This window comes from Erpetoichthys calabaricus, chromosome 8, assembly GCF_900747795.2.
Source record: "Erpetoichthys calabaricus chromosome 8, fErpCal1.3, whole genome shotgun sequence".
NCBI classification, from domain to species: domain Eukaryota; kingdom Metazoa; phylum Chordata; class Cladistia; order Polypteriformes; family Polypteridae; genus Erpetoichthys; species Erpetoichthys calabaricus.
Window position 1 is genome coordinate 151,504,049 of NC_041401.2, and position 23,589 is coordinate 151,527,637.

At 43.2% G+C, this 23,589-nt stretch overlaps 1 protein-coding gene across 1 annotated transcript in view; it reads left to right on the plus strand.

Annotated features, from left to right (window-relative positions):
• Positions 1-1,634, plus strand: part of masp2 (MBL associated serine protease 2) — a 63,837-nt gene extending 62,203 nt beyond the window's left edge. Inside the window, exon 11 of the mRNA XM_028807612.2 lies at positions 633-1,634. Within this exon, the coding sequence (XP_028663445.1) occupies positions 633-1,423 (791 nt within the window). The 3' untranslated portion in view covers positions 1,424-1,634. The remainder of the gene's footprint in view (positions 1-632) is intronic.
• The last annotated feature ends 21,955 nt before the right edge of the window (positions 1,635-23,589 follow it).

Genomic DNA, 23,589 nt, shown 5'->3' on the forward strand with positions numbered 1-23,589 from the left:
GACTTGAAATTATCTCTCTGAAAAAGTCTTGTCTCGTCCCAGGATTTTTTTATATAATAGAGAGATATGTTCAAGTAGCATGATGGGTTGGTGACCCATCCAGGAATGATTCCAGGATTGTGCCTTAATCCATCTCCACATTACTCTGTAATGAAAAAAAAAAACTGCAGAGAATGAATGGCTGGAAGAATGGTTAGGTTCTTGCTATACCTTTAGCACAGACTGCTGCATAATGAAAGACGGGGTACGTTGGTTGTTTCATACATCAGGGATGATGTGCTTTCTCAGATATTGCTAAGTCACACAGAAGAGCATAAATAGGACAATCCATCTGTTCTTCATTTTTCTTTTGGCTACATGTATCCCGGGGTCTTTGTGTTGGAGTCACTTATTCATCAACATATTTATAGTAGTTTGGGCCTTCTTTTTATTTATGCTTTTGATTAAAATTGTTTAATGAAGTCTCTTTGATGAAAATATGCCTGTTGAAAGAAGGCATCTTTATGAGTCTCACCGTAACATTCCTGTATTGCTAAGCACAGACCAATCTCTTCTCATTACCTATATAGACAACCCTGTTGTGTTAAATTAATTGTAACCTTATTCTTCGTGTCTTTGTACTCTTTTCCTAGCTTGTGGCCAGCCAATGAGTGGAAAACTTGCTCGGATTATAGGAGGCGCTAAGGCACAAAAGAATGAACTTCCATGGCAAGTGCTAGTGATGGTGGGGCCTGATTTCAAAGGAGGTGCAGCTCTTCTTCACGATAACTGGGTTCTGACAGCTGCACACGTGCTACAAGATTATTTAGACGTATCCAATGTTCAAGTGAAAATGGGCTTAATTAACAGATTTGATGATACTGACGTAGTAGTAAGAAGAGCAGAAAAAATATTCATTCATGAAAAATACAAAGGTGATAATGTTAATTATGACCATGACATTGCTATGATCAGACTGAAAAGCAGTGTACCAATCTCAGAAAGCACCATGCCTATCTGCTTGCCAGGAAAGCAGGAAAGATTTATTCTCAAGGCTGAAGAAATGGGAATAGTGTCTGGCTGGGGAGTGACACGCGAATCAGGATTAGGTAGAGGTTCTGCTTCTCTCCGCTATGTGGAATTACCAGTAGTGGATTTTGAAAAATGCAAGGAAGCTTATAAAGGCAAGGTGTCCGCTGACAAAGAACCGCTCACCATCACTGAGAACATGGTATGTGCAGGGCTGCCACAAGGAGGGAAGGATTCTTGTTCAGGAGATAGTGGAGGGCCTTTTGTTTTTTATGATGAGGAAGACAAGAAATGGTTTATCGGTGGCATTGTCTCCTGGGGATTAGAATGCGCCAAAGCTGGCCAATATGGTTTGTACACTAAAGTCACCAACTACCTCTCATGGATTGATGATATCATTTTCAAAAATAAGTGAAGTAACAGATCAGTCTTTGAGATAAAAAAATGCAGTGACATTTTGATTCAAGGAATACGTGTTGACTAATGTTGAACAAGGAGTGTACCTTTTATTTTATAATCACCTTTTTCTTTCTGAATTGACTGTAGTAACAATGGAGGTATAATAACAGACAAATCAAATGCTTGTTTTTAATGTTTAACAACAAATAAAAAGATATTTATACATATTCTGCCTTTTCCTTTTTCAAGTGAGCTGTAAACATTATAGCCTGGCCTTTGGGCAGCAGTGTAATGCAGTTAACACCATCATTCATTGAGCGTCCATACTCTGACGGGGCCCACATCCTGTTAGTTCTTTACTTGTGCAATTTCAATTTAGGCCTTTGGAAGTAGGGCCCTCAAACTCAATAGATGATTAGAGCCTTTGGTGGACTATAAATAAGTCTGTCATCCAGCACTGCTGGGAAATGTTAGTTTTAAAAGAAATTACTTACAAAAAAGTAAATAAATATGTTATATAGTTACTATTATAAAATGTAATGCGTTACATACAGAGTGCTACTTTTGGATTACTTTTACTCCTTTTGGACAACATTTACTTTTTAACACAATGCATACAGCATGCCGACTTTATTCCATTTTTAGCTTGGGCATACCGGCATATCCTGCTCTAACACACAAACGTAACAACATCTAAACTCCTTGTGCCACTCTCTAATTTATGAATAACATACCGATCAACAACTTCAAGAGGAAAACTCTTCACAATCCACCCTCCAATCTAATATATGATTGTCATTGCAAAACTCCACTGGAGGCAAATCCCCTGCTCAATTAAGAAATTATGTAAAATATTAAATGAAGCACAAGGAGATCCAAGGTCCTAGAAGCCGATAAAAACAGAAATTGTCAGCACTTATTTGTTTCTGTTTCAGGCACTGATTAAATCCTGAACCCAGACATGAACCTTTCTGCGTTCACTGCAAAAAATACATATACAAAAACTAGGCAAAAAAAAAACTTTAAATGGAAGTTGTTTTGTTTTTATTTAGCAAAAACAAGTCTGTCAATTGGGTAAACTAAATTTACTTGACAAGATTTCTTAAAGTAAGCTAAAAAATCGTAAATACAAATTTAGATTTAATGTCATGATATACCGTATATACTCGCAGATAAGTTCTCCCACAGATAAGTCGGGACTTGATTTTACAGTATAATTTCCGGTATTCCATAATGTCGGTTGTATAAGTCGAATGCTGAAAACTCACGCTATTGGTCCAAGGGCTTATGATATGCTAACGCCCACCTGAGACAGAAACCACAGAGCACTCTGCCTTTTTTTTCTATGTGGGTGCAGCAATGCGATGTATCATTGCGTGCTCCTAATCTCACTCTCTCTCTACTGTGCCTACGTGACCACACGGTAACACCCGAACCATTTCGAAGCAAAGTCTGCACTGTTTTGTGTTTTTTGTATCTCACACCCTCATACACCTTTATCGTATGAGCATCCCTTATCTACGATGAAGCGTTCGATCAGAAGAAAATATGAAGCTGGTTTTAAATTAAACGTTGTTGAAGTGGTGAAAGAAATTGGTACCTGCTCTGCTGCAACAAAATTTGATGCATCTGAGAAACTGGTGTGAGATTGGAGGAGGAAAGAAGATGTAAAAAAAAATAAAATAAGTGTCACATTTTTGAACGGGTGTATGAGTTGGGGTCTGATTTTATAATCGATTTTTTGGGTTTCAAGACCCAACTTATATGTGAGTATATACGGTAAATACTTTTTACTTGCCTAGATTTCATTTTTTGTAGTGTTTTATAAGTACATGTAGCCCTTTGCCTGCTGTGAAATAAAATAACATCCATCCTCCTTTTCCACTCCCAGCCTGAGTTCATGCTATGAACACTGGCTGCTGCATCACTCGATCACACTGTTTCAAAATCCATCCATCCATTATCCAACCCGCTATATCCTAACTACAGGGTCACGGGGGTTTCAAAATCTCTATAGCAAATAACTGTATTAAAGCTAAACTAATCTTAATTTGTAGGTTCTGTTGCTGGACTGCACACAGCAAACTCCTTTTGCTTGGCTGTGCAGTTAAGCCATGTTAAGGTCCATGCCATCCACCATGTTTACTTCTAGCTTTACCCCCAGTGCTGGCTCCTTGTGACCTTAAACTTGGTGGATTAAATTTACACCTCAGCACATGCAGGATTAAATGTTTACTTAGAATTTTGTTCAGTTCTTTTAATTTTCTTGCACATCATCTTCCTATGTAATGCACATTACTTTTGTTACCCCTAACATCATTGTCCAGTGACCTGATTTTCTAGCATATTATTTGCAATTCAAAGCTATGGGCTTGGCTGAAGGTATGCACAGAATTTCAAATGGCTTTCCAACCAATTATTATCTTGATGCGTTCCCATTCCCATCCCGCAAGCAGATTCATGAACTAAAATTTTGATACACATTTCTTTCTGAGCTTAATATTCACATTAGAATCATAGATTCAGATCTCTGCGAGCTCATTCATGGGCTTTAGTGTGCTTCTATGAAACTGGGCTTAGTGCTAACACCACAACTGTTTTCACTTCTCTCCACACAAGTTTGTCTTTTAAACTCTTTGTGTATATTTTCAAGACTATGTTATTGTTGAATCTGAAAGCCCACATTGTTAACCATACCTGTTTACCTGAAATCAGGTTGCTTTGCAATCCATAGCCATTTTGCCATAAAAGAATGACCTAACAACAAAATCCAGAAGTGGAACATTGTTAGTTAGGGAAAAACATCACTATTTTATAATACTTCATTGGTGTTTTAAAATACAGTATGTGCAATTGGATATATAGAAAGGTGTACATGAACACCTTTCTCTGCATCAAGAAACAGAATGATTTTTATTTTTCCCAATTGTTCCTCGGCTTTTAAAAATCATTGATGGATATTTCCTGAGGTTTTGAAGGTCAATGAATCTATTGGTAATATTTGTTTTTTTTGTTCCACTATGTTTTTACAAGTGTTAAATATGATTCATGTTCTCCTGTGGCACTATTTTGTTTTTCTTATGGGCACTGTCATTCTAAGATAGTTCTGTTGTTGGTTGCTATTCCATTGCTAAGCTAGATGACTGGAACTATGAGACCCCTGACATCAGCATAAAAGTCAACATCTTACACTTCCTTACTGTCCAAGATTTGGATTAATGGGAGAATAACCTTTAGTGTCTTTTGTATTGTTAGTTTCTGACTTACTGGTCACAACAACTTTATTTGCCCTCTGACTATGAATTTTGTCTTGTGTATTTTTGTTCCTTTTTTGGCTTATGGCTTACCACTCTGTTCTTTGACCATGATTCTCGCTACATGTACATATCATCCATCCATCCATTTTCCAACCCGCTGAATCCGAACACAGGGTCACGGGGGTCTGCTGGAGCCAATCCCAGCCAACACAGGGCACAAGGCAGGAACCAATCCCGGGCAGGGTGCCAACCCACCACAGGACACACACAAACACACCCACACACCAAGCACACACTAGGGCCAATTTAGAATCGCCAATCCACCTAACCTGCATGTCTTTGGGCTGTGGGAGGAAACTGGAGCGCCCGGAGGAAACCCACGCAGACACGGGGAGAACATGCAAACTCCAACTCGGGAAGCGAACCCGGGTCCCCAGGTCTCCCAACTGCGAGGTAGCAGTGCTACCCACTGCGCCACCGTGCCGCCTGTACATATCATTGTTTATTTAAATTCAGTCTTCTATCCATGTCGTCTCCGGATTCCATTCTGTCTCTCAAAATTATTGTCACCCTGTGCAAGAAATAGAAGATGTATGATAATCTATATTTGAATAAACTGTACCAGTCACAAATGTAGGAGACATTACAATGTTTTGATCTCCTGCTTTGTACTGTACTCTTTTAGCATAGTGCAATGATGACATCATCACTTAATCAGTTTGCATTTCTGGTTGCTATGACACTTTGCACTAGGGGTGTGTCCAACATGCATGTGTACATGGTCAGGTAGTTTGGATGGCCATCTTTTGGATCAGCCATATGCGTAATAATTATCTACATGTCACGTAAATTAAAGAAAAAACATTTTTCAGACAATTTCTTTTAAATATATTTTTTGATTTTGTTTTTAAATTTGTTATGGCTTTAAGTCTGCCTGTTCTGGGTTCCATTAACCTGTCTGACTCAACTTTCATGGAAAGATCAAAACTGTCATGACGGCATGGCTCCCAAATCAGGGCTGCTTGCAGATTTCAGACTGTAATCATTCTACACTGCTGTGTACTCATTTGTACATAGTTTATTTCATGTGAGTAATGACTATAAAATGAGACTTATTAAAATACCAGGGACCTCCTTTATAGTACAAATGGCCCTTATTCTTTCTTTGGGTCCGCCACCTGCAGGAGGAATGAGGTCCAGGTGCGAGGTGAGCAAGGAAGCGGTCGAAGGCAGAGGTCTTGGCGGACTGGAACCCAACACATAAATTGACTCTTCGGATGTGGAATGTCACCTGCTTTTGGGGGAAAGAGCCACAGTTGATGGTTGATGAAGAGCGCTGTCAATTAGATATGGTTGGGCTCATGTTCAGCGACTAACTTGGTTTAGGAACCAAACATCTTGAAAGAGGCTGGATTCTCCTTTACTCTTGAGTTGCCCAGGGGTAAAGGTGTCGGGTGGGAGTGGATTTCTTCTTGAGCACCTGCCTGGTCGATGCTATGTTGGAGTTTGTCCCTGAGAACAAGAGGCCTGAAGGTGGCTGAGGAGAGGACTCTGACTGCCATATGTGTTTATGCACCAAATGGAAGTTTGGAGGACCTGAACTTCTTGGAATGCCTGGAAGGATCCTGGAAAGGGTTTCAGTTAGTGACTCCATAGTTCTGCTGGGTAATTTCAATGCCCACATGAGTAACAATGGAGACACCTGGAGAGGCATAAATTGCAGGAAAGGCCTCCCTGATCTAAACCTGAATGAGTTTTTGTTATTTGACTTCTGTGCTACGCATGGTTTGTTCACAACAAACACCATGTTCAAACATAAAGCATCTCATAAATGTACTTGGTACCAGAGCACCTTACGCCAAAGATCTATGATTGATTTTAGAATTGTATCATCAGATTTGCAGCCTTATGTTCTGGACACTTGGGTGAAGAGAGGGGCATAGCTGTCAGCTATAACCACCTGGTGGAGAGTTGGGTCAGATGGTGGGGGAGGCAACTGGAAAGACCTGGAGTAGTGAGGGTGTACTGAATATGTCTGGGGGAGGCACTGTCCAGAAGATTTTCAACTCTGGATGAGATCCACCCAGAAATGCTGAAGGCCATAGACATTGTTTGGCTTTCATGGCTGACATGCCTTTCCAATTTTGCATGGTCATCAGAAGCCATGTCCCTGGAGTGGAAAACCAGAGTGGTGTTCTCCTTTTTAAAAAAGTAAGACCAAAGGATGTGCTCCAACTATGGGGGGATCACACCCCTCAGCCTCCCTGGAAAAGCTTATGCCACAATACTGGAAAGGAGAATCCACCCAGTCATGGAACCTTAGATCCAGGAGGAGCAATGTAGATTCATTCATTCCATGGAACAATGGACCAGCTCTTTACCCTCATGGCATTTAAGTTCACCCAATTGGTCTACATGTTTTCAGTGGACTTGGAGAAGGTATATGACCATGTTGCTAGAGGGATTCTGTGGAGGGTGCTGGGAAAGCATGAGATTCCACAGCCTTCAGTAAGTGTTATTCTGTCCCTGTATAATCACAGTGAGAGCTGTGTCCACATACTTGGCTAAATATCAGCACCAATCCCAGTGGGTGAGGGATTCCGCCAGGGCTGTGCTTTGTCTCCTATCCTGTTTGTGATATTCATGGACAGGATATTGTTGGAATTTGATGATTGAAAATCAATTAAACACCCACACAGTTATGCCTTAATAATGTGGGATGTAAGAAAGAAATTCGGTTAATTAATTATCAGGTTTGCCTTCGGCAATACCGGTAATTAATCCAATAATTTGGCAAGGCACCTACTTTATTTACCTTAATTTTCTATTTTGTAGGAGATGATTCTCCAGTCTGTAGACTTACTGTATATCAATGTAGCTGAAGCACACTTGTTTTAAGAAACAAAATAATACAATTTATTGTTAAACAGATGGATTATAAAAATACAGTATAATACCTGCATTTATATGTGTTAACATATAAGACAAGACACAGACAGACTAGGAAGGCAAACATGTAACATATAGGCTAGCTGTTTACTGATATTTAGAGTTCTACTTTATCTTGGCACAGATAGTTTTATGATACCAAGTCTTTATGGATGATGTCTGATGTTGTGTGGAATTGTTGCTTTGTTGTTGCTCCAGGTTCACATAAAAGATTCTTCATGCTGTCATACATGTGTGATTAGGAGGGAGCTGAGTGGACCAAATGGAGGTAATTACCCGCCAGGCCAGGAGGTGCAACCTGCCTGAGTCAACATCAAAGACCCACATCTGGTTCCAGTGCGAAGACTGACATCACTTCCAGTTCCGGTCCTAGATGGCATTACTTCCGGTTTCGGCTTATAAACCCACCATCTTCTCTATGCTTAATCAGTTCAGTTTTGGAACTCAAAGAGAACAATGCATTCAAGTCTACTCTTTCTCTTGGCTGCATGATCCTTGTCAATATTGTGCTGCTGCTTCCTCAGCTTGCTTTCTGCTATCAGGCTCTTTGTTGTGCCATCTGCAACATAGGGAAATGCATTACTCTTTCTGGCACAAGAGTTTATATGCTGGAGATCCCTTCTTGAAGTGATGGCTGCTACATAACCTTATCAGTCTACTGGAACATAGCTTTGGCTTGACGGACTGGATCTCAGCTTCAGGTGTACAAAGAGAAAAGTATTTCATCTTTTCAGCTCCTTGTAGAGAAGTTGGCTCATAACTTCAGAAGTTCAGAAGTTCACCTTGCATATTCCCCATCTATGGTAAAGTGGGTCCACAGCTCTAAACAGATGGCCAGTCTTTAAATAAATAATCGTAGCACTTGTGGCTTAAGGAGGGGGTGGATCCCAGGCACGGCGTTTTTGCACTGAAGCACACAGGTGCGGGATCACCCATGTCCATAATTGGAGCTGATAATTGTCACACTTGTACCATGTCCCCATTATAAAAAGGAGAAGTGGAGTGTGGAGGGAAGAAAAAGAAAAAAAGATCAAAGAACAGAGAACGGAGGTTAGTGGAGAGAAGAGAAAAGAGGGAAGGCAAAAAAGCCAGTGTGGGAGTGAGCAAGCAAGCAAGAGGCTCCCAAAACAAGAAGAGGTAGCATGGAGCAGGAACCGCACTGTTACACCATCCCTGAGAGAATCCCAGAGAGGGTGCCTCGAGAGTCTCCAGCGAATATCCCAGATAAAGTGCTTCTTCAGCATGGTACATGTGGTGTTAAAAGAAGGTTGGACCTTCTCCTGATTGGATTAAAATCACTTCCAGTTATGAAATCAATGTCTTTTAATAGGTGAGTTCTTCTGTCCATGCTTGAGTCCATTTTGCACCTTCTGGCTCAAAAGGGCTGCAGAGGAGCCTCTGGAGAGATGTCAGGTCACCTCTGATTTACACCTTTGTTATCAGATGAAGTCCAAGCAGATCCTGGTACAAGCTGGAGTTCAGTCACTTACGTAGTCTGCAATGCAAGTGGGGGTTTGTGCAGCTGGATCTCTGCATTCCTGTTACATCTGCTTTCTTAATGGGGCTGGTGTGCCATTGAAGCCTAGCAGAATGGGCAATGCCATACAATATTGAGGCACAGCCAGGGAGGGAAGGGTATCCAGTTTGGTGGCCTTAGAATTGTGTCACTATTTTTTGAACTCCAGCATGCATTAGGATGGATTTCGAATAAGTGTGAAGTGGGAGAGATGAGGATCAACGCCTCCACGTCTGAGGCCATGGTCTTCAGTAGGAAAAAGGTGAACTTGGACTGTCCTCTCCAGTTGGGCGGTGGTTTACTGCCTCAAGTGGAAAGGATTAAGTAAGAGTATTGAGGGAAAAAGTAGGGGTGGCTAGCACAGTTATGCAGTCACTATACCAATCCGTAGTGTTGAAGAATTAGGCTGAGCCAGAAGATGCAATTCTCGATTTACCAGTCAAACTATATTTCTACCCTCACCTATGGTCATGAGCTTTGAGTAATGATCGAAAAAATGAGATTGTGGGTACAAGGGGCCTCCCTTAGAAAAAGGGTGAGAAGCACAGACATCCGGGACAGGCTCAGAGTAGTCAATGACTCTCTGTATCGGGAAAAGCCAATTAAGGCGGTTCTGGCATCTGATGTGGATGCCTCCTTTGGAGGATTTTCCTTGACAACCAGCTGGGAGGAGACCCCAAGTAAGATCCAGGGCTGGCTGGGAGAATTATATCTTCCAGACGGCCTGCAATTCCTTGGGATCCCATGGTATGAGTTGGCAAGTGTGGCTTGGAGAGGGACTTATGTGCTTTACTGCTAAGACTGTTGCCTCAATGAACCCTGTCTCAGATATGCGGTGGAAAATGAATGAATAAAATGAATTGTAAGCCCAAATGTGTGAAAATAATTTTCACAAAGTAACAGAACCTATATAGTGGAATCAAGCCCTATGCCACAGCCCAAATTTCCATACACCCTAAAACCCACATAGTTAATGCGTTGTCCATGGGCTGTAGAGCATCAAACAGCTGAATCTCTATTTAATATAACAACACTTCAACTTCAAGTGCAGAAAAGCTCTGACCAATGGGAGCAGCATGATATTATGTACTGTATGCCGTTATTTGCTGCAGAGGGTCAGCAAATTATCAATGTGAGTGTGACTAGCTAAGATAGAATGTTTTGTGATAAAAAAACAGCCCAAAAAATACTGACCTACAGCAACACAAGTCGAATCATGTCAAAGGCAAGACGAATGAATGAAAGGACAAGGATGTGTACTCAAGTAAGAGAAAACCATCTTGTAAAAAGAGAAAGGTTTTTGCCATGAAAAACAAAAACAGAAAGTTTCAGGAAAGGTGGACAATCATAGAGAACAGCTCAAATGCTTAGCGTGCAATAATTTGGAACAGAATGATACATTCCCCCCTAGCAGCAGCCTGAGGTGGAATAAAATCGAGCAACTTACTGCTCCAATTAAAGAGCAACAAAACCTTATGGATCAATCCATCTCCACCGCTGAAAGATTAATAGAGGCTGTCACACACGTGCGCATGGGAAGCAGCTAAAGGGCTTGAGTAAGGGCAGTTCCGAGACATACCGGGATGTGGCAGAGTGCACTGACTCATTTTCTCCCTTGCCTGCAGACCATTCATGGGAGATTCCACCTGGTCCTCTTGACGTCACTTCCGGGACCGAGCCAATGGAAGGAGACCTTGCCGGCTCCGGCCCCTGTGATGTCACGTCCGGGCTTGCACCTATGACAGAAGACCTTCATGAGCCTGACCCCTTTGACTTCACTTCCTGTCTTCCCCTTTAAAAGTCTCCACCTTTTCTCTGTTCCCACAGTTCTGTTTTGGACTTGGTTTTGTGCACATCAGTGCTATATCTATTGAATGCAGCTTTGCAGCCAGGAGACCAAATTATACGGGTGGCTGCCCCAAACCTTTTCACGACTCTTATGTCTGATTATTGTGACATTGGCGTAGTCGGCAGGATGGAGAAGTCCCAGAAGAGACGGGGACAGGACCTGCAATACACCCAGGTGGGAGTGTACCGGAGCCGAGTTTTCAGGAGGGGAGGGTGTCCCGTGGTTCGGAATGACCCGGTATGAGCTCTGCACCCGGCATGCTTCACTAGGCAACCTAGGCAGGCCAGGGAGTGTGAAGGAGGGGCTCACAGACTTGGGCTGCTCCGGAAGGGGGAGGCAAAAGGGGCTTGTTATGCTCTCTCGGAGGAGAGTGCCCGCCTCCCTGTGAAGCCAGAGCCCCAATTTCCACCTAGGGGTGCCCCAGACTGGCAGGTGAATAGAGTGAGAAACTGGAGGTTCGACCCAGAGCAGCCGACCCCTCAACAAGCCTGGTCCTTATGGGCAAAAGTAGGGCAGTGGCTACGGCCACAGGAAAACAAGCCCTCCCACATAATAGAGTAAACCCCAGATAAATTCCAAAGCTTGTGCCGACGTCCCCGGAGTCGTGGGCGAGGAAACCGCTTGGTAGCAACGAGATATGCAGGTGGAGGGGGAGGAGGGGTTGGTGTGCTCTGACTAACCCGTTGGCAGTCCCACACACAGGCATGGTGATCGTAAACGGGCACAAAACTACTGCTTTGTTCAATTGCGGCAGCAACATTTCCATTGTTGCCCGCCGATTTGTGCTACCGCAACAGTGGGTAAAATTTAAGACCAGTATAACCTGTATCCACAGAGAAATCCGCTGGTACAGGTCCGCCGCTTGTGTCATCAGTTACAGAGGATCGATTCAGAAATTAACCGTGGCGGTCCTCCCAGATCCTCCATACCCCAGTGATACTAGGGCAGGACTGGTCTAATATTAAAAGCGGTGAGACACATACCACTCCTGGGGTTAACTTGGGCCTAGTTATGGACGGGGATGAGCCGTCTCAAGCTGCTTCCACACCGTGTAATCAGCTGGCAGAGAGAGACGAAGCGGCCGTCCTGAGTGATGTGGCAACTCCCGGACCGTGGCGTGCCAACACGTCATCCATCAGCGCCGCGGCGGAACGGGAGGCAACCACGCCCCTTGAGGTCGACGCCGACCCTCTCTCCCTTTTGCGGTTTCAATTTAGAGAGTCACTGGCTTCATTTAAAAGGGAGCAGTGGAGTGACGATTCCCTGAAGTTTGTAAAAAATGCAGTGGTCCTAGTCAATGGCCAGCGTACTAGCCAGTCGATGCCACAGAGTCCTCACTTTGTGTTGGAAAATGATCTTCTCTATTGCGTAGCTGAGCATGACGGGCAGGAGAGAAGGCTACTGCTAATCCCGCGGACCTTCCAGCGGCAGGTCTGTGAGTTAGCACACACCCACCTCCTAGGTGGCCATTTGGGCACCGAGAAAACACTGGAGCGGATCAAGCTCCGCTTCTACTGACTGGGAATCAATGAGGAGGTTCGTCGCTTTTGCACTTCCTGCCCGGAGTGTCAATTGCGACAAATTCTTAGGAGGGACCGTGTTCCTCTCGTTCCTATTCCCCTGATTGATGTTCCCTTCCAAAGAATTGGGGTTGATTTAGTCGGCCCTCTAGAGCCTTCAGCCCGAGGACACAAGTACATTTGGATCCTTGTGTATAATGCTACAGGAATTACTAGGGATCTTTGCGCGTGTGGGCATCCCCAAGGAAGTCTTGACGGACCAGGGGACGCCTTTTACCTCGGAGACGTTCAAGGAGACTGCCAAGTTACTGAAAATAAAGCATTTAAAGACTGCGGTGTATCACCCTCAAAACGATGGTTTGGTGGAGAGGTTAAATCAGACTCTCAAACAAATGCGTAAGGTGGTTAGCGAAGATGGAAGGAACTGGGATCAGCTCCTCCCCCTTGTCCTTTTAGCCTATCTGGAAGTCCCACAAGCCTCCACGGGGTTCTCCCCTTTTGAATTACTGTATGGGCGACAATCCCGGGGCATATTAGATATCTTAAAAGAAGGATGGGAAGAAGAGGCTCTTCCCTCTATAAATATATTGGAATATATCGCACAATTACACGATAGATTTTGTAAGATTCGGCCCCTCCTTAAAAGTCACATGGAAGAGGCTCAAGCAGCACAGGTCCGTTATTACAACCATGGCACCGCTCTCCGGGAGTTCCGCCCGGGAGATCTTGTCATGGTCCTAGTACCTACTTCCCACTCTAAGTTGCTTGCCCATTGGCAAGGCCCATATGAAGTTAAGGAGAGGAAAGGACTCGTCGACTATTTGGTGAGTTAACCCAATCGTCGGCCGAGGGAGAGGGTTTATCATGTAAACCTGTTGAAACCGTGGAAGGACAGGGATCCCGATCTTTCCTCCGGTCAGCCCTGCTCACTCTTTGCTCACACGGCTAGCCTTAACTTTGGTGCGGATTTAAGTCCCAGACAATGGCGGGAGCTGGAAACAGTTATCCTGTCTGTCCGGGAAGTAGTGAGTAAAAACCCCAGACGGACCTCTCTGGTTGAGCATGACATTATAACAGATCCCAGGGTTATAGTCCGAGAACACCCGTATCGTCTTCCCGAGGCAAAAAGGGCTGAAGTGGAGCTTGAGATCAAACACATGCTGGAACTAGGTGTAATTGAGGAGAGTCATAGTCCCTGGTCCAGCCCAATTGTGTTGGTCGCTAAGCCTCACTGGAGTTGGAGGTTTTGCAATGACTTCCATCGGCTTAATCAAGTCTCCCAATTTGATGCTTATCCAATGCCACGAGTGGACGACCTCCTCAAGAGGCTTGGACAGGCTCAGTATTTGACCACACTGGACATGACAAAGGGGTACTGGCATGTTCCTTTAATGGACTCCGTGAAGGTTAAAACCGCGTTTGGCACCCCTAGCGGACACTGGCAGTATCGTGTCCTTCCATTTGGGTTACACAGGGCTCCAGCTACCTCCCAGCGTCTGGTGGACAAAGTGCTCAGGCCTCATAACTCATACAGTGCTGCCTACCTGGATGACGTGGTCATCTATTCCAGCACATGGTTGGAACACCTACAGCAGGTAAAAGCGGTATTGTGGACACTTGGTGAGGCCCGGCTTCAGATTAATCCCAAGAAATGTTTCTTTGGATTGAGCGAAGCCAAGTATTTTGGCTACCTGGTGGGTCGGGGTACCTTGAAGCCACAGTGCTCCAAAGTAGATGCCATTTTGAAATGACCCCGTCTGCGAACCAAGCAGCAGGTCCAAGCCTTTCTTGGGTTAGCGGGGTACTACTGCCGGTTTGTGCCCCGGTTCTCAGAGAGAGTGGCGCCCTTGACTGATTTGACAAAGAAGAGGGCCCCAAACATTGTGGTTTGGACTGAAAAGACGGGGGCTGCATTTAGTGACTTGAAACAGGCCCTTACGTCTGCACCTATTTTGAAAGCTCCTAACTTTTCCTTACCTTTCATCCTCCAGACGGACGCTTCGGACACAGGCCTGCTGAGCCAAAACGTCAATGGTATGGAACACCCCATTATGTTCCTGAGCCGGAAACTGTTGGACCAGGAGACCAGGTATGCGGCAGTCGAGAGAGAGGCTTTGGCGATTAAATGGGCGATTACTCAGCTGAGGTACTACCTGCTGGGCCGGGAATTCACCCTTGTCATGGACCATGCCCCTTTACAGTGGATGGCCCTGCACAAGGAATCGAATCCGCGGGTCACCAGGTGGATTCTTGACCTCCAGCCGTACAAGTTTTCGCTCATTCATCGTCGGGGCACTCTTCACACCAACGCTGATGCCCTTTCTTGGGTTCACAACCTCTCGGTCAGGGTCGCCCGACCCGACGGGTCTGGGCTGTGGGGGGGCCTTGTCACACATGTGCGCATGGGAGGCAGCTAAAGGGCTTGAGTAAGGGCAGTTCCGAGACATACCAGGATGTGGTAGAGTGCACTGACTCTTTTTCTCCTTTGCCTGCAGACCATTCATGGGAGATCCCACCTGGTCCTCTTGACGTCACTTCCGGGACCAAGCCAATGGAAGGAGACCTTGCCGGTTCCGGCCCCTGTGATGTCACATCCGGGCTTGCACCAATGACAGAAGACCTTCATAAGCCCGACCCCTTTGACTTCACTTCCTGTCTTCCCCTTTAAAAGTCTCCACCTTTTCCCTGTTCCCTCAGTTCTGTTTTGGACTTGGTTTTGTGCACATCAGTGCTATATCTATTGAACGCAACTTTGCAGTCAGGAAACCAAATTACACGGGTGGCTGCCCCAAACCTTTCACGACTCTTATGTCTGGTTATTGTGACAAGGCCATGTGTGAAACTGGCAAAGCACAAGAAAGTCCTAGGTTTAGAGGTATTTGATCCCTGTATGCGGTAAGCTGCTGCTATCTCGGTGTCTGATTTAAAGTCGTCTCCAATTATTTTTGAAAATAGTTCAGCTACGAATTTCATGGGGTTTGGACTTTCACGATTCTCAGGGAGACCTTCAATTCTAATATTATTCCTTCTGCATCCATCTTCCAGAGCCGCAAGTCTGTCTCTGAGTTTTTTGCATTCGGAATTCGCAGCCGTTGCTTTTCCATTGGCGGTGGATGCCAAATGTTCAGCTGTTTCAATTCGAGTCGTAAATGTTTGCTTAATGTCTTTCAACTGATCATCAAGTGCTCTCAGTTTTTCCTTAACTTTGATGCATTATCCTGAATGTGCTCCTCAATTTTTTCCAGCATACCTTTAAAGACTGCCTCAAAGTGATTATATACATGTTTCTCCGAGTCTTTATTATCCTGCCGCAGCTCCTAAAGCTCCACCCGCAGCTTCTCGTTTGTCTTCTTGCTTGTCTTGAGTATACCATTTATTTCTTTCTTTATATCTTTCTTTATCTCCTTCTGTTCAGACAGACCGTTTCGGCCTTTGTGCTCCGCAGGTGAAGCCTCTTTTCAGCCGATGCTTCCGGCTCGCGAGGAGTAGATGATAACGCGGAAGGCAAGGCCATTTCCAGTTTCAAGTGACCTTCTGGAATCCGTGAGCTATCGTGACCTACATCAGTTGCACATTCACTCCCACTTTCACTCTTAACTGGAGACAATGCAGTGGACCGTGGTCCCAGGATATCCGTGCTTTTGTTCGTCTGCTCCGGGTCAGTCACTGTAAGGCCATACCTTGAGGTTGAACTTGGACTTGATGCCTGTCTAGGCTTGGGTGTATCTCCGGGTTTCTTTTCCGTTTCTTTCTGATCCCCTTTCTTACCGCTCATGTTTATATATGCCTGCATATACTGTAATAGAACCTCCTCGAGTTGGGTAAATACAGGATACCTCGGGATATTAAAAAAAATAAAAGAAAAATTAAAGCCGCCGCTAACAGAGTTCTGCTTCAGACGTCCATCTCCCATAATGGATGAGACCAACACAAGAAAGCATTTATACAGATGCAGATATAGTGAGTTGTTTTTGCAATCTCCTGAAATTATGTATGCTGATTTCAGTAACAGAGATGCCTTTCTAAAACAAATAAAACCACTGCAATTTTAGGACACCACTATAATAGGGAGGATTGAAGAAATTGGTAAAGACATCACTAAGTAGATGAGAGATCTGTCGGCCGCTCCATATTCCAGCCCAGTCGTGGATGACAGAATGGAAATTAGTGACATTCTCAACTATGCACCTGGACCCTCTTCCCCCAAGATGACTCTTTTTGAGAAGAAATGTTATGTTTGCTGCCAAATGCAAGGCCAAACCAGATGTGAGAATATCTTAAATGGTGTGGCCACTAGAGGGCACTGCAGCTCTTCAAACCATAACACAAATGCAGACATATAGTCAAAGGTTTCAATAAACGCGATGTTTTATTAAATCCAATATCTTATACAGCTTTAAATCCTCTTTAAACAGACTTTTCCCCGCAATAACTGTCATCCAGGCGAGCTTTATCCACCTTCTTCTGACTCAGCTCACCTGGATATGGCTGGGAGTCTTCTTTTATGCCAGACCTGGGAGTATTTCCAGTGTCAAATAACTACAGCCTGGAAGCACTTCCAGGTCAGGCAGAACTTTCTTCCATGTCTGTGACTTTCTTTTAGCTCTGTCTGGTGGAACCTACACATCCCTATAGGGATGTTCCCCAAGACTATATGTTTTCTGTGTTTTTACATACATGTACATATCTCTCTATTATAAAAGAAAATCTTGAGATGAGACAAAACATTTGCTAAGAGATTGTTTCAAGTCTCGCCCTCCTCTCAACCTCTCATTCGTGTGAATGTTTTTGTAAAACACAGTTCCTGCACTCTCAGCTCTTATAAATTTTTACGTTTTCCTCTCTTTAAGTTCCCCAAAAAAGAAGACTTATTATGTCCATATCTTATTGAAGAATTTCATCCCGAAGGGTTATCAACAGAAGAAATGAGTACACAGGCAATCCTAGCACCGAGAAACAATGAAGTGAAAAAAATTGGCAATCAGTTACATTGCAAATTGGTTAAATGTGTTTCAAGAGACTATGCTGAAACAGTTGGTGGTGATGGTGAGGAAGATGAAAACATCAACTTACAATATCCCGAAGAATACAGTATCTACAACCATTAATGCTGTCCGGTCTTCCACCGGCCAAATTACTGTTGAAAGAAGGATGTATCGAAATGTTATTGTGTAATTTATGTATGAGTGATGGGCTATGCAATAGGACAAGATTAGTTGTATTCAAAAATGGTCAAACAATTCTGACATGTAAAATTTTAACAGGCGACAAGAAAGGTAATGTAGTACATCTTCCGCAGATAACATTAGACACCAAAGGAGATCTTGATTTCCATTTGTATTAAAACATTTACAGTTTCCTGTTAGAATAGCTTTTGCTATGACAATTAACAAATCGCAGGGACAAACATTCAAAAAAGTTGGTTTATTTATTAGAGAGAGAAACAATATTCACTCACAGGATGTTATATGTTGTGTTGTCACGATGTGAGTCCAAACATGGAATCAAAATTCAATGTGATATTGACGAAAAGTTCATTCAAAAAATTATTTTTATTGAAGTTTTACAGTAAAAGTGTAAGTTTAAAAAGTATTTTCATGTTAATTTCAAAGCCAAACAGAACGAAAACGTATAACACAATGACTACTTCTAACGCAACATGAAACATAATTTTCTTTGAATTTATTACGTTTCACTATTTTTTACTATGGTTAATTACTTGCTGTAATGTAAAATAGTTAGTTCTATTATGCATATGTAACAATTCCCGTGAAAATAACAATCCGTTTTAAATTGTACATCCACTTCCCCATACGTGAGGGGCAGAGCTGCGAAGTGGTTAGCACATAGCGCTTGCACGGGGGTTGGTGAGCCAAGTGAGCAGGGGGCAGAGCCCCCTAGTATTTTTATATATTTAACATTAAAATCTCCATTTTATTTTACTTGTTATATAAGCAGCAGTTTTTTTGGTTGATTTTGTTTTTTCTGCATTATACTTGCAGGCAGTGCCGGTTCTAGGTTATTTTGTGTCTTAGGCTAAGCTTATTAGTGTGCCAACTGACTGTTCGATAGCTAATCCGTGTAGCTCAGTTTTCCCCACCCTTACAATCTGGGCCCTAGGCTTAATTCACTTTAATGGTGTCAATGGCCCTGCTTGCAGGGAGCATGCTACATGTTGTCACAACCTTCCAATATAAAATCTATACTCTCTTCACCCCAGACCAGCAATTCCTTCATTTTCCACAACTGAGAACAGTTACCAGACACAATCCAGAACTAATGCAATATTTCAACTACAGTACAGTGTCTTCATAGAAGTTCCTACAGAACACTGGCAGGAGTTTGAATGAAGATTCAATGAGGTGTATGTCTACAAAGCATTTTTTGACTTCACTGAGATCCCAACGATAATGTCAGTATCATTTCTGACCCCAGTCATCATGTGCCTCTTTCCTGTTGCTGCTGCAGTTGAATGTGAAATAACTGAACTGCAGACCCATGTGATTGTCAAAGAAGAGCTTAATGCAGGGGTGCAACATTTCTGGAAGATGGTCTCTGACACAGAATACCCTGCTATGAAGAAGTGTGTGCAGAAAATGGTGTCCTTTTCAGTGAATACACATATATGTGCATTAACATTTTCCAAAAGACTGGGTAATGCACATCTGAATTGTCTTATATGCATTGCCATGACCAACTACAAGTATTTCATGACAAAACTTATGCAAGAAATACTGTACGTTCAAATATCAAGCTAAAAGGTAGAATGACAAGGTTAACACAGATAGAAAAAGGAGAAAAAGTGAAATCTTACAGGGCAAAAGTTAACAATTTTGCAGTTGTTCTATTTCTGTTTTGTCCAGACATTTGAAGGTATAGTTTTTAATCTTTTACATAAAATAATTTCTCAACTGAGACCCTCCACCTGCGTCAATACCAACAAGTTTTTTCAAAGAAGTATCGGGCGTGCTAATTGATAGTATTCTTGACATAGTAAACTCATCATTAGATACGGGGATCTTCCCAGACTGTCTTAAGACTGCTGTAGTTAAACCCCTACTGAAGAAAAATAATCTCGACCCCTCTGCTTTTGAAAATTTTAGACCCATCTCTATCCTACCTTTCTTAAGTAAAATTTTAGAGAAGGCAGTCATTATGCAGCTAAATGACCACCTTAATAAAAATGCTATTCTTGATAAGTTTCAGTCGGGTTTTAGAACAAATCACAGTACAGTAACTGCACTCGTTAAAGTAGTAAATGACTTGCGGGTAAATGCAGACAGAGGCCATTTATCTGTTCTCATCCTCTTAGATCTGAGTGCTGCATTTGACACCATTGATCACAATATTCTTAGAAATTGCCTTAGTCAATGAGTGGGGCTCTCTGGCAGCGTCTTAAATTGGTTTGAATCCTACCTGGCAGGGAGAAAATTCTTTTTAGTTGTGGTAATTACAACTCAAAGACACATGATATTCTATATGGTGTTCCTCAAGGCTCTATCCTGGGTCCGCTGCTCTTCTCAATCTACTGTACATGCTTCCGTTAGGTGAGATTATCTCGGGGCATAACATGAGCTACCACAGCTATGCTGATGACACACAGCTGTATTTATCAATAACACCTGATGACCCCGACTCTGTTGTTTCACTAACACAATGTCTTACTTGTGCTTCTAAATGGATGAATAGCAATTTTCTCAAGCTAAATAAAGAGAAAATAGAAATTTTAGTGATTGGCAATAATGGATATAATGAGGTTATTAGAAATAAACTTGATGCATTAGGATTAAAAATGTCAAGACGGAGATAAAGAATTTAGGGGTAACTGTTGATTGTAACCTGAATTTTAAATCGCATATTAATCAGATCACTAGGACAGCATTTTTTCACTTAAGAAACATAGCAAAAGTTAGACCTCTTATATCATTGAAAGATGCTGAGAAATTAGTTCACGCTTTTGTTTTCAGTCGACTAGAGTACTGTAACGCACTCCTCTCAGGACTACCCAAAAAAGACATAAATCGTTTACAACTAGTGCAGAATGCAGCTGCTAGAATCCTAACTAGGAAAAGAAAATCCGAGCACATTTCTCTAGTTTTGATGTCACTACATTGGTTACCAGTGTCATTCAGAATTGACTTTAAAATACTGCTTATTGTTTACAAAGCCTTAAATAATCTCGCTTCATCTTATATATCGGAATGTCTGACACCTCATATTCCAAATCATAACCTTAGATCCTCAAATGAGTGTCTGCTTAGAATTCCAAGAGCTAAACTTAAAAAAAGTGGTGAGGCGGCCTTCTGCTGTTATGCACCTAAAATCTGGAATAGCCTGCCAGTAGGAATTCACGAGGCTAATACAGTGGAGCACTTTAAAAAACTGCTGAAAACACATTACTTTAACATGGCTTTCTCATAACTTCATTTTAGTTTAATCCTGATGCTCTGTATATTCAATTAATTATCATAACTATTCATGGTGGCTCTAGAATCCGTACTAACCCCAACTCTCTCTTCTGTTTCTTTTTCCGTTTTTTTGTGGTGGCAACCTGTGCCACCACCACCTAATCAAAGCACCATGATGTTCCTACATTGATGGATTAAAAGCCAGAAGTCTACATGACCATCATCATCAAGTCCTTCCATGAGAACCCTAAATACAAAGAGGACTGTTCATTTATGTTAGGTAGAATGCCCAGAGGGGGCTGGGCGGTCTCATGGTCTGGTACCCCTGCAGATTTTATTTTTTTTCTCCAGCCGTCTGGAGTTTTTTTTGTTTTTTCTGTCCTCCCTGGCCATCGTGTTGTCTTATTTTAATTCTTACTTTGTCTTTTTTTTTCTCTTTTCTTCATCATGTAAAGCACTTTGAGCTACATTATTTGTATGAAAATGTGCTATATAAATAAATGTTGTTGTTGTGATAGTAATGATACACCGCAGCCTTTAAGTGCTTTATTTTAAGTAACTTGGCAACTTCCCTGAACGTCTCTGAGGTGAATGGCGTCCCTTGATCCATAAGGACCTCTTTAGGAATACCACCACACGCAAAGACCCCTACAAGTTCCCGTGCAATTATTTTCGGCGTGGCTGAGCACAGGGGAACAGCCTCAGGATATCGAGTAGCATAATCAACGAGGACTAATATATATTTATGTCCTCGGGCTCTCCTACAATGTCAACCCCAATTCTTTCAAAGGGAACATCAATTAAGGGAAGGGGAACGAGAGGAGCACGGTCCCTCCTAGGAATTTGCCGTAATTGACAGTCTGGACAAGAGACACAAAAACGGCGAACCTCCTCATTAATTCCCGGCCAAAAAAAGCGGAGCTTAATCTGCTCTAATTTATTTTCCTTGCCCATATGGCCTCCTAGGAGGTGGGCATGTGCTAATTCACAGACTTACCGCCGGTAAGTTCATGGTATTAACAACAGCTTTCTCACCTCCCCCTCATGCTCAGCTATTCGATATAATAGGTCTTTTTCTACCACAAAGTGAGGACCCTGTGGCATGGGTTGATGAGTGTGTTGGGCATTGACAAGTACTGCTGCATTTTTAGCATGTTTCAGGGAGTTATCATTCCACTGCTCCCTTATGAAAGAAGCCGGCGTTTCTCTGAACGGAAAGTGTATTTCAGACAGAGGGTCCGGTCTGACCTCAAGGGGCATGGGTTGATGACGTGTCTACCTGAAACGGCCCAGGAATCTCCCCGTCTGTCTCTTGGCCTTCCATATCTCTCTCTGCCAGCTGTTTACACGGCGTGGAGACAGCTGGAGTCAAGTCATCCCTGTCTATAGCTAGGCCCAAGGTTTTTTTGGGAGTAGTAATTGGTACACCGCTTTTGTTATCCGATCAGTCCCACCCAAGAATCACAGTGAAAGGTGGATGCCGGAGGACCCCCAAGGTAATTTTTTTCAGCGATCCTCCATAGCTAATGAAACATTGAGCGGTTTTATATTTATGGGTTTCCCCATGTACACTTGTAATACTGGTCGTTGTTTTTATCCACTGTCGCGGTAGTACATATCGGCGAGCAACAATGGAAATGTTACTACTGGTATCAAGGAGTGCTTCTACTTTATATCCATTAACTATTATTACTCCCGTATGTGTTAGCATTAGGGGGTTGACAAGTGCACATAAACCGCCTCTCCCTGTCCACCTGCATCCCTCCTCATCCCCCGGCAGTTTATCCACGCCAAGGTCTGGGAACTTTGGAACAGGCTCCGGTTTATATGAAAGAGACCTAGTTTGTGTGACGTAATCCCCACGGAATCCACTAGAGGATCGTTCTGTTCCCTCAGATTGTGAGGCCGATTTAGATTTTTCCAGGAGCTTTATAAGCTCCTCCATGCTGTGGAATTCTCCCCAGGCCGGCTGGGCAACATTTTTGGGGAGTCCTTTAAACAGTAAAAAACAGGCAACCTGCACTATTTGCACTATTTGAAAAGGTGTTAGTTCAAGCGGCCTTAGCCAATGGGATGTTTGCTCTCAGAGAGCTTCTGCCTGCTCCCGGGTAGATCGCTCTGGATCCAACTCCCAGTTTTTTAATATTCTTGCCTGCTGGCCTGAGGAAAGCCCATTTTTATCTGGGATCTTAACCCCAAAGGGCGGCTCAGCTCTCTCCTCTGAGAGAACATAATGAGCCCCCTTCGTTTCCTCCATAGGAACCAGCGCATGTCTGTAAATCTCATCCATATTCTTCCTCTGAGAAAATACTAGCCCGGTTTCGTATTTAGGAAGCGGGCCCTGCACCAAGTTACTCCTGACCCCCGAACGAACTCCCCACCAGGAAACTCGGCCCCAGTACTTTCTCACCTGATTAATTCTTTGGTCCTGTCCTGTTTTCTTTCGGGAACCACCATCCTGCCGGCTACACCAATGTGATAGTAATGAGAGTTCAGACATCATAAAGGTTTGGGGTAGCCACCCGTATATTATTTCCCAGATGCAAAAGTTTAGTAATATTTGTTCACAAGACAGAGCCCAAAACAAAACTGACTATTTGGAGGTAAGGGCTGGGGAAGGAAATGATGTCATCTAGGCCGGAGCCGGAAGTGACATCATCAGAGGCGCCGGAGCCGGAAGTGA